Source organism: Diadema setosum, chromosome 13, assembly GCF_964275005.1.
Source record: "Diadema setosum chromosome 13, eeDiaSeto1, whole genome shotgun sequence".
Lineage (NCBI taxonomy): Eukaryota > Metazoa > Echinodermata > Echinoidea > Diadematoida > Diadematidae > Diadema > Diadema setosum.
Genome location: NC_092697.1, coordinates 7,672,292 through 7,684,696, shown reverse-complemented (window position 1 = coordinate 7,684,696; position 12,405 = coordinate 7,672,292). Strand labels below are relative to the sequence as shown.

The 12,405-nt window shown below is 38.2% G+C and overlaps 1 protein-coding gene across 1 annotated transcript; it reads left to right on the top strand.

Moving 5' to 3' along the window:
• Positions 1-3: 3 nt before the first annotated feature.
• On the top strand, positions 4-704 carry LOC140236986 (vimentin-type intermediate filament-associated coiled-coil protein-like). Its single transcript, XM_072316935.1, has one exon. It carries the CDS (start codon positions 4-6, stop codon positions 694-696), a length of 693 nt encoding a protein of 230 aa, XP_072173036.1. The 3' UTR covers positions 697-704.
• Positions 705-12,405: the final 11,701 nt, after the last annotated feature.

Here is a 12,405-nt window from a genome sequence, read left to right as displayed (position 1 = left end):
ATCATGTTCTCACCGACGAAATCCAGCATTAAGGAGGCCAATGATCATCTACAAGCTCTGTACCAGAGAATCGCGGAGCTGGAAAATACTGTGAAGGAACAGGCGTCGGCTCTCATGCACAGAGATGAGACGAGCCAGGCGAACATCAGGGAAGCCGTCCGCAAGAAAGATCTTGAAATCGCGGAGCTGCACAAGAGTATGGCGGCTTCGGAGGCACGGGTCCAAAAGCTTCTGAGCCAAAACAGAGAGAAAGACGCTCATATTGAGCAACTAGAAGCCAAGGTCCATTTTCTTGAAGATGCATGCGACAGTTTGCCCGCTCTGGAAAGTTGCGTGTGGACCCTAAAGCAGGCACACGATCTCATTTTGAGCACGGGAGGCGTCAGAGGTCGTCACGCCAGCGCCGCCAGCGGAGCGCGATCTCGCAGCGCCAGCGGACCGGCGAGCCCAAATTGTGTGTCATCGGGACCGGGTAGTGTGCTTCATAATAACGTGGGTATGCGTATGGATGTTTCTACTGGGGTGACAGGAGGAGAGTCTGGACATACGGGAGGGTCAACGATGTACGCGGATTCGGGGCCGGGTAGGCGGCCCGGGGGCGGACCATTCGTGAATTCGTACAACGTGGCAGTTAACAGAAGCTTTTCAATTTCAGATGTTGAGGATGATGAAGAATCCCAGTCTACGACAGTATGAGCAGTAATCATCAGTCACACAGGGGCGTCAGAGTACTACTAGTACTACTAGATGCTCTAAATCTGCCCATTTCTCTTGTGGAAATCCATGTAAGATGGCATGATTTTTACATTGATGCAGAATAATGAATTCAACTCGTCCATGTGGAATCAGGGATGTGTACGTAAATATTGCAGTGAAAGAATTCTGCCAAGAAATGTGGTGGATTACATTGAAGGATGCTCACTCAACTGTTTTAAAACTTTTCCTTGGTATGGTAACACTCGGACTGAACTCATCGCTCTTCATAATTTCTGTTGGAAACCAGAAGGGTGCAAACAGTCATGCTGACAGAGCCCCTTATATAAAGTCACACCTCTATGGTTACTACAAGAAGGTGGAAATGGTAATAGGTAAAATCTACCAGCTACATGTGGTTTTCATATTTATTAGATCTATGAGGTCCTAATGTAAAACTCAAAACATTTTAATTGTAAAAATTTAGAAAGCATCAAGCTCTTTTGGGTGGTATCAATATCTCCAGACCACCACGTCAGATCATGTTCATGCCCCACTTGGCCTCAAGAGCTGACATGAGTTTGTATCAAACCATGACATGCCATGCCATCAGTTGAGATCCATGAGGATGTTGGCTCCATTACCTTGTACAGTATTAACTCATTGTCCACAGCACAGGATCCTGGTAGTACTCAGTACATGTACCACAAAGTCTCTGTTGAGAATCTTGTTGGGCATGGGTTAACCCTCATCCCCTGGTTGTGGGCTGATAATTTAGATTAAGTGTTTGTACCTTTCTACATGGCTGTTTTTATCATTCCGTAGGCTACCATTCTAGAAACTGTTTTGTTGTTGTTTTTTTAGAGATGCAGCTGTTAACAGTGATACATGTCGGCACAAAGTAATTCACTTTTTTTTTTTTTGGCTGAAAAGACCATGCTGCTTTTAATGTATCATGCCAAACTGAGACTGCACTTGTTAGATTTTGCATACCCCCAAACACAGATTTTAAGTATGGTTTGACAGAGGAGCATTTATCAGTGTTCCGCCTCCCAAGTGTTCAAGTGTGCCATTGCGTATCTCATTATGCATGCATATCTTTTCCCTTGGATATAAGATGAAACAACTGTGTTTCAGATAACGGTCGCATTATGACTTTCAAAACCTTGTTTCTAGTGAAATGTAACCTTTAATTGCACCTCCACCATGCATTTCAAAACCATGTTTGTAATCATGACTACCATTGTTTACAGAATGTAAACCACAAAACACAGTTTTAAGACCATTTTTCTGATGAGAAAAGTTTGCTATAAATGCATCCTTACTTTTGCAAAATAAGACGTGTGCCTCCATGTTCAGTGGGCAGTCATCTGATGGCAATTATCAGTGCAGTCACACATGATTTGTGACATGGTAAAACAGGATACCTGAACTTCTCAAGAGCTTCTAAGAAGTGATGTCCTAGGTACACTTTAATACACACTGTTATTCATGTGGGAATGACTTCGGTCGTAACTTGTTGAAGAAGAACCTGCCAGATTATAACTGCATCAAAGTACATGTACATTATCATGTGATGGTTTACAGTGTTTGTTTCTATTGATAAAAGTATGATGTCCAACAGTGTATTTGAGGCACAAGATCTTTATTAGGAATACTGGGGTTTTTTTTCAGTTATTAAAAAGATATTGTGCAGTAGATCACCCTACAGGTGATATTAGCAAACCTTTGCTGTCAGGACAAAGTTGACAAGATGATACTGCATACACATTATAATGAAATGATTCTGGGATTACAAGTGAGTACCGGTACAAAATGATTCCTCACATAGTGATGTCACAGATTTGATTCATTTAACCATACTGTAGTGTAACATTGTATACATATAGTATGATATGTAGGTTTCAACCAATCATAATATATAAAGGAATGTCAGAAAACACTGATGCATGTATCAATATCATAAACTTGGATGTTTATCTACAACTGTAGGTTCACCCTTAAAAACTAGAGAAGCATTCTGAGAGAGCAGACCTCTGCCAAACAGGTCATTTCCACCACTGATCTTGTTCTCCAAATGAGATTAGTGATTTCCATCCATTGTATCCATGCTGAAAATCATCCAATTCCCCGATATAGAAGCCTTTTTTGTCAAAATGTAATCATCTGTTCCTTGTGTCATTCATAACCTTTCCTTTGAGTTTCATCCAAATCCGTTCACAACTTCTTGAGTTATTTTGCACACGGACAGACAAACCAACAAACAAACGCCAATGAAAACATAACCTCCTCCCTTGGCGGAGGTAATAAATGTAGAAGTGCAAGGCTTTGTCTGTGTAAAACATTGCAAGTGCTAATCATATAATCACTTGAAATGAAAGAAAAGTATTATTTATAATGAAATGGCTTTAACAAATATTGTTGATGCATTTTGCACATCATTGTGATGCGCTAACCCTTTCTCCTAAAATGAAGAATTAAGAATGTAATGCAATTGAGCTTTCCAATTATTTATAAGCAGATAATGTTGACTTTGGTTGAACTGGAATTTGTCTTCTAACACCCGGTACTTTTTTTTAAATCAAGCATGCTTATACTGCAAGTTATAACATAGCAATTTGGTGGTAGTATTTCAAGTATACATGGTATCCTTGAAAGTAATAGCTCTGCTTTTTCTTATCTTTATTTTTTGTTTGTTCTTCCTCACTTCCCCCCCCCCCCCACCCCCCAGATTTGTAAGATGATGTCTTGCATGCCAGATACATTACAGAATGTCCCCTCTCCCGGTTTGAAATAAGCAACTGAGAAAGGAGATGACACCAGATACAAATATGTGGAACTTGCACCTGAGTTTAGTGTGTGATGCTTTCAAACTTTTTTTTTTTTTTTTTTTTGGGGGGGGGGGCATTTATGTGAATGTCGAAATCATCAGACACTCAAGCTTTAGCATTGTATAAAATTAAAAATTCTATCAATTTTGCTGCAAATATTGTTCTGTTGAGTCATATCACTAGCCATTTGTCTACTTTAAAATGTTTGTTGATGGGAGAAGATTCCCGAATATTTTGCCCTTGGGAGCACATCCCTTTATGGTCTGCACATGAGAGAACAATAATGTTACACTACTGCATTTTTTTTTTTTTAATTTGCTGATTGGTATCTGACTACCCTGTGTGTTTCGGGGTCATAGCATCTAATGCTAACTCTTGCCAATGAATGAGAATTGAATACAGTCGCAAATTATATTTGCTAGGCATTCTGTGCGACACTTGTCCACATTGATGCGAAAGGAAGGCAATTATGCCGTTTTGTATCATTGGCATGACATTTGCATCTTCAGTATACAAAATTTCAATGAGATACATCATGCTGTAGTGCCATTTATGTCATGTAATAGAGGGATGTTGGCACTTACAATAAGATCTGCAAGTAACATAACCCGAATACATAATTTACATAATGCAAGTTGAAATCATGACCTTTGACCCCTGGCACATGGATTTTTAAAAATGTTTATTTATCTATTTTAACCCTAATGCAGTACATGACAATGCTTTTGGTCTGCTACCTGTAGATTACTTGTGTAGCACTACCTACACTACTGCCAAGCTGATGGGCAATGCGGGGTGGGGGGGGGGGGGGGCAAAAAGAAAATGCAGAAAAAAAATAATGATGTGTCTTTCATGTATAGAAATGCTATTTTCATGCAGTATTTTACTAACATGCACTTGGTCATTTTTTTAAGTACATCTGTACCGGTACAGAGTATGTATGGTGTCGTGGAATTATTTGTACTGCAGAGATGATGCACAAACATGAATTTAGGTGATCGATGGCTCGCAGTGTTATGCAGTTGAAAGCTGGATTCAAGGTTTCTAGCAGATTATATTTCTCTGATCTCAGAGTATGTAGTTGCCATGTACATGTAAAGCAGGCAATCAACACAGACAGATAGTTGTCAATGCAGATTTGACTGCCAGGTATAACACAGGGCTGCTAACAGCTGTACTTCATAGGCTCTAATGTTAAAAACTTTGAAACCACTTTACCTGATAACATGATTTCCATGGTCTACCAAACGGCACATTGGTACTCTTTAGATTTATTCAGAAATGGATGGTAAATGTAAATGTGCACTGCCTGGAGCGGCACTGCTAACTTGCTATATCTGGCGTGTGAAATGATATCTCCATTTGTAATGTCCTTGAGCTTTAAAAGCCCCAGTGAGCTGGTAAAGTGCATCCAATTAATAGTGCATGAGAAAGCTGTCCATGCTGTGCTTGGGTAAATTGATCATGCAGTGAATGTTAATCCTCACATAAATGTGGTACATACAGTCAAACCTGTCTATAGAGGCCACCCGAGGGAGAAAAGAAAAACGGGTGGCCTCTATTGACAGGTGGCCACTATAGACAGGGTCTTTAACATGAGTTTTCTCTCAGAGGGAATTTTTTGAAGTGGCCATAAATGGCAGATGGCTGCTCTATTATAGACAGGAGACTGCTAAGACAGGGTTGACTGGATTTGATGGACCAATCATAGAAAATAAGAGTGATCTGAAGATATGCTGAAGATTTTTTAAATTAGCAGTTACTGTTATGAAAACTCTTAATTTATGTATTTCAGTAGTACTATTCAAGGGGATTTTGGTACCCCTTCTTTCTCTTTTTTTTCACATAGTAATGATGATAATCTTATTCATTTAAAGTACTGTAACTGTATTTTTTTTTTTTTTTTGGTCAGTTGACTTCATCCTACATGTATATATGCAATGAACCTTGTCTTCACACAGTTGGGTGTTGTGATATCCCCGACCAGTGGAAGCAGTCCTTAGGAGTACATGTACACTGTTTTGTGTCTGTGGTTCTCAATTTCAGCCATGGGCTTTGAAGTTTCATGAGTGGATGAATAATTATTACGTTTCTTGTCAACTTTGGATTTACACCCATAGCAGATGCGTAATATGAATCTAAAATGAAATGAATGAATGAAGTTTGTTCAGAATTTTGTGCACATTGTATTAAAATTGGGACAAGGACCAGCAAAATTAGAATACTGATTTTTACAAGTCTACTCGTGACAGAAGCTCTTGAGAAACCATCGAAAGATCATCCAGAATTTACCTGCCACATCTGGAAATGGACATCCTTTCAGGAAAAACCTTTCATGTGTCTGATGCAATGTACATGTATGCTTGTTACCATGTCTTTTCATATGTATCATGGGAGTAGTTTAAATTATTTGTTTTAGACAAAAATAGTCAAATGAGTCGGAGCTGTTGTTAATCATGATTTGGCATAAAGAACTTATAAAATTATTATTATAAACATCATACTCTTTTCTGCTTTCCTCTTTATACTATTTGTCCTTGTGTGCTTGGCTCTGTGTGTGTGTGTGTGTGTGTGTGTGTGTATGTTTGTGTGCATGTGTTGTGTATATATTCAGTGTGTGTCTGTGTCTGTGTAAATGAGTTTGCATACTCGTACGTAATGTGTATAGGGAGGAGGGCAGGTGTGTGGGATCAGGTGGGGCAGGGGACATATTAGTGTGGTGTGCGTGTGTGTGTGTTTATGAATGTTTGTGTCTATGTGTTTCATGTGTGTATGAAAATGTGTGCTTATCGAGAAAGAGAATACAATATATAATGCTCTCTTTCCTACACATCCTTGCACACACACACACATACACAGTTATACACACATACACACCATCACACGAAGATACAGACAATAAAAGCTATTGATATGATGTAACTTTCAAAAGCTGTAAATAACATAAGAATTGATATCCGGATATTTCCAATGGTAATGTACTTACAGTGGATTCCCGTTATAACTAGGTCCCCTGGACTGGCAGTTTTCTTTCATTATATTGAAGTTTTGTTATATTGAACAATTTTTTTTTTTAAAAAGATGATTTTGTGGCCTCAATTTTTATTTCATTGCAACCACAATTTTGTTATAACCATGTTTGTTATAACGGGAGTGCACTGTAGTATCGAAGAGAAAGTTGGTGCTTTTTGTTTGATCAACTACCCTTCCCACAGTCTCTGTTTGTCTGTTTCTCACAAACTCACACCAACAATCATTTTCTCTGAAATCTGACACCACAGCAGTCCCATCTCGGGTAAACAAAGCAGACATGCCAACAAAGTACAAAAGAACTTGACACGCTAGCCACCAAAATAAGTGTAAAATTGTTATATTTCATGATAATATCAATGGATGCTCAGCAACAAATGTCAACTCCACACAACAAGCATGATGTTCATAATGGGACATGTGATTACATGAGATGCAGTTGAATCCTTGCTTTTGAAAAAGCTAGATACATCATACACAAATATACTAAGAACACTAACTCAACTAGTGATTGGAATCAATCCGAGCATACCTGCAGAAACAACATCTAACAAAAGGAAATGATAAAACAAAGTACTGTTTCTCCTTTAAGAATCGGCCCTGAACCAGGATAACATAATTGTCTGCTTGTGATAATAAACAACCTGTATCTCACTGGATCAAAAATGATGTTCAAAAGTACATTACACCTGATGTCAAGCTGTGTACGGTGCATTCATGTTGTACCGTAACGGTAACGCTTCTTTTTTTAAGTACTCGGTACTTTCTTGAGGTGTTGTTCACCTTGTAAACTTTAAATTTTGAGTAAGTACTGAAATAACACCGGCATACTAAAAGAATGAATCAAAAGTTTGTACAGCCAGTATGCCATACATTTAACGAGTCTAATTTTTCGTGAATTCCTGACGATTTTGTGATCATGGAGTACGGTACTGAACGGAGAAATGTATGGGTGCATGTCACATTCACGTCGGGTCAGAGTCAATATTTTTGCGTGTCTTTAAATTCGCAAATGGCACCTGACTCATGAAATATTCACCTGTTTATTTCTTAAAGTCATCAGTGCATGAATTTCATTCACATTCTGGGCCAATACGCTGACTCAAGGGAGTTGATAATACTCATAAAGATTTTTACAAAAATAAATAATAGCACACATGAAAGTCAAATGGTGAGTGAGTGCAAGGTTGGACTCGTGTTTTCTTTTTGAGTACTGATTGGCACAAAATTAACTGTGCAAGAAACAGAAATTAAGTATTGAAAAAACCTACAAGGTGCTTCACTGCAGAAAACATGTACATCACGTGCAAAGCAATTACTGCCTACCAAGAAAACCATTAACATTCCCATTGTAAAAGCTTATATGCAGTAAAGGAAGCAAATCTTAATAGAAGCAGAAAGCTATGAGCAAACGATGAAAACTTGTGAACATCAAACTGACATTGGACAAATATTAAGAAGGATTTGACAATCCGTATTTCAGTGTCATTGAATAAGGCATACAACAGGCATCCTCGCTATGGCTCTACAAAATGACGGAGTGGCATGTATTTCACACCATTGTTGTGGCCATTTTGAAAGATACTGTGGTCTCAAAGCTAAATAATACTGTTTAATCATTATATTATTTTGCTGTGCTTTTTTTTTTTTTTGGGGGGGGGGGGGATTTCATGAGCTGACCAATATTAAGAAAATTACCTACCCGGTACTTGCGATAATATTGCCTAGTGTTACACAAATGCATTGTTTATCGTCATCATTTTGGGGAATAACTTTTGCTTTTGAAATGGGATAACATTTCTTCATAACTTTGTCAGTGTGGTTCTCAATCACAAATTCGACCACTCGCAAAATTGTTTCACAAGTCCTTACTTGCGAAATATAATCAATATACATATAAATAAATATAAATATAATCAATATAGCATATACAGTGTTTAACATTGGTATCATCAGGGCTTTTAAAACATTTGATCTTTTTTTTTCCCAATTCTTGGTGATTGGTTGACTTTGGGAACCAATAACATGATCCCTAAGCCCCCTCTAACTTTCAGGTGTTCTTCCAGGGCATTTGGCAGGAAAAGTTTGATTTGTGGTAAACAATTGGAGAAAATGCAATATTTCTTCCTTCTATCGGTACTTATCTATTTGTGTGTGTACCCGGAAATACATCTGTGACCCGTTGCATAAAAGTTACCATGATGGTAACTTTGCCATCCAACAGTAACTTCCATGGAATTCTTGGTTTTGATTGGCTGTTGAGTATTGTTGCCATGGTAGTTACCATTGGATGGCAAAGTTACCATAATGGTAACTTTTATGCAACAGGCCCCTGGTTTGATTTTATTGATACCCAGTTATGCAGGCATTATCAGCAGCCATGCGATAAAGCTTTAATATCTCTTATTACGCTGCACTATCTAGTTCTCAACACACCGCTAGTTGCAAAGGCACAAATAAATTCAAGCTTGAAGAACTTTTCATAGCATTTTCAAAAATCCATGGTCGAGTTTTCAAGCACACCACTGACCTTAGATTAACTTTTGCGGACATGCCATTATTGCTATGATCCATCTTCCATACACAATCACAATTAACCCATTGAGGACGAGTCCCGAGTATACTCTGGCTGTTGTCTATGGGAAATGCGTATTGTAGCAAAATCAGCCTGTCCTCAACGTATAAGACATCATACAACAACCACAGTCTTAAAGATCCAAAAGCATAGGGAGGCTGTGTACTGCAAAGGTTGGCTGACTCGAATATATTGGGGAAGCCTTGCAACAAATAGTGTAGAGCTCTACAATTGTATGTGCAGTACATACACTGTATACGCAGCCCCAAAAATCTTGACTGGAGTCAAATGCTATCTACGAGCCTACACTTAGGTGCACATGTTCGCCGACGGGCAATTTTGCTCTAGCAGGGCTGTGCTGGGTGTGGTTTTTGTAATGTACCCTGGTGGGCAGTGAATGAGGATCAATTCAATCGCGCCAACCTTCCCATTACATAGTCTTCCTATGCTACCCAGCCTTTGAAATACCAGTCTCATACTGACTGCATTTCTGCAGTGTTATAGAACAAAAACTATGACACCTATACATTTGACATAGACAGCTTTGCTGTACCATCTTTAACACTTACAATGATACATGTATTATCATGCAGTCAAATTGCAACACATATATGCCAACAATGTAATGCCAAAGTGAATGCCTGTATGATAATATACTAAATACATACCAATTTTCTGTAATTGCCAAAACAGAAGATTTTTTTTTTATTTTATTTTTTTACACAACTTGTGCAACAGGATTGACAGAAATATTCTGTAGGCTTCATCTCAGCATGGGCCATGCTGTCTCCTGACCTGGCCACTCCTGTTAGTTGGTGTTATGTGACTAATTAATGTGACACAATTGAAGCGAGCTACAACAGTTGCAGCTACCATGGCAACAGCTAGGCAACAGCCACTCAGCTTTGAGTATTTCACTTGTTACTAACTGCCATTACTGTAATTAACAATATCTGCACACTGCAGTTCAAAAAAAATATATCAAGAAATGTTTTTCGACCATGAAAATGCATCCTCACATATTAAGTCATTTAGAATTTCTTGATTGTAATATCTTCATGATGGAAGAAAATCATGTTGTATGCCTATTACACAGTAATCACACATAAAGTCCAGAGTAGGTGCAATATGCTAATTCAGCATCACTTGATCACACTTACAGTAAGTACACTGACATGACCCTAGTGTGCATACACTGACACATAATCTTTCTTTTGTTGTTGTTTTCAGATCTGTTACATATGACAAATTCTTTCTCTGCCACAAATCAGGACAAAATGTGACAGCACTTGTTATTACTTGATGAACAAATCAAACAAAAATAAAAAAGGACTGTGATCTCTTTTTCTCTGGTTTCCCTGAAGATTTTGAGTTGCTTGCTATATGTCATACAATAGCAATTCAGCTTAGACATGATTGATTTATACTTTACGAACATCAGATACTTACAGCCAGTATGAAAAACACTATCTTTGCACACACTTCATGAGCTACATGTGTACCCATTCATTTCTACATAACATCTATTTTCTTCTTCTTCTTTTTTTTTTTTGTGTATTTGAATGAGGTAGAACAAAAGCTACTATTGAAGACAAATAATCATTGCCAAGTAGTAGAAACACATACTTTCTAAAACAATATAGTCTCGATTTCAGTCTTTCTGTACAATTTCTTGCTTGTCATCTATGCTGTTTGGCTTCATGAAGTGGTGTAATGTTTAATACGAATGGACTTCTGTTTTTGTTGCTGACTGAACGTTTACACAAAGACCACAAAAGCACTGCATGCAGGGGTTATTAAGAGGAGGGAAAATTATACTCCAGATCTGGCTCTGCATTGTGAAGAAAAGCTAAGTTTGTCAAAAGACTTACTACTGGTAGATTGAATGCACAGGTATGGACTGGGATCTGCAAGTATATCAAACCTGTGATAAAGAGGCAGTTACCTTTGCTCTCCATCTCTGTTGTAAGTCTGCACTATCAGCGAATTGTGAAAAGTTGCATTAATGTACTTTGTGCAAATTGCAATCAATTGCAATGTACTTCATGTTGATAGAAAACTGAAATCAATAAAATATCAATATCAACATCAATATCTGCAATGCCAGTAATTAGATATTGGTTTAAAAAAAAAAAAAAATATGTAAGAATGAACAAATCACACTTCTAGATCATATCAAGTGGCAACTGTCAGCCAAAGTTCCTTTCTTGCACTCGTTCTAGTAACACGTGTGAGATATGTCCACTGCTTCATAGCTCTATAAAATGATCACCTGATTGATTGCATGGCCATCTTCACACAAATGCCCTATGACTTTGTAAGCACTGCACAGAGTGGCATTTTAGTGTGCCATGGCATTGTCCCTGTCTTGAATATCTGTGATTACCATGGCAACCGTTTATAATTATGTCTAGGCACTTCAGTTAATTCACCAAGCTTTTACATCAGCATTCAGTAATCCCTCCACAGTTAATCTACTTTGTAAAGTTAGTATGTAAGCCCATTCAGGAGTTTCAATGTGCCTTAGTCCAACATGAAGGCCAAGCAGACACAGTAAGAATGAAGGGGACTGGGTGAGCTCATTTCATTGACAACTAGAGAAGCACTCTGAGAGCGCAGACCTCCACCACGCAGCTAATTTCCACCGATGATCTTGTTCATACATACAAATCAGCGACTCCCACCGATATGTATGCATGCTGAAAATCGTCTGAATTCCCAATACAGTGTAAAGAAGCCTTTTGTTACGTCATCAACCCTCAGCTGTGCGGCACGCCTCACCCTAGGAGAAACACTAGAGCATGCACTTTATAGTGTGCATATGAAAACCTCAAAAACGCGCAGCTTGAACTCCCAAGATCATTGACCCTACCTGCCAAAATATTGAGAATCCTTCATAAAATCCATAAAAATTTCCAGATCACTACCAAAATCTAATCACCTGTTCCTTGTGTCATTCTCAACCTTTCCTGCAAGTTTTATCTCAATCTATTTGCAATTTTTTTAATTATTTTGCACACAGGCAAAAAAGCAAACAGTAATGAAAACATAACCGGCTCCACTGGCCGAGGTAATTAGTTCCTAGATATTTGTGCCAATTGGTAGAAAAGAAAAAACACAGTAAGCGAAAAATTTGACCACTGAATACTAATTAACCTATTTGACACTGATGTGACATAGGGATGTCACATCATGTGTGTCTGAACCTTGATTATACTAACATTCCCACATTTATAACCTATGCAAGACAACATTAAATGCAGCAAATGATATGTG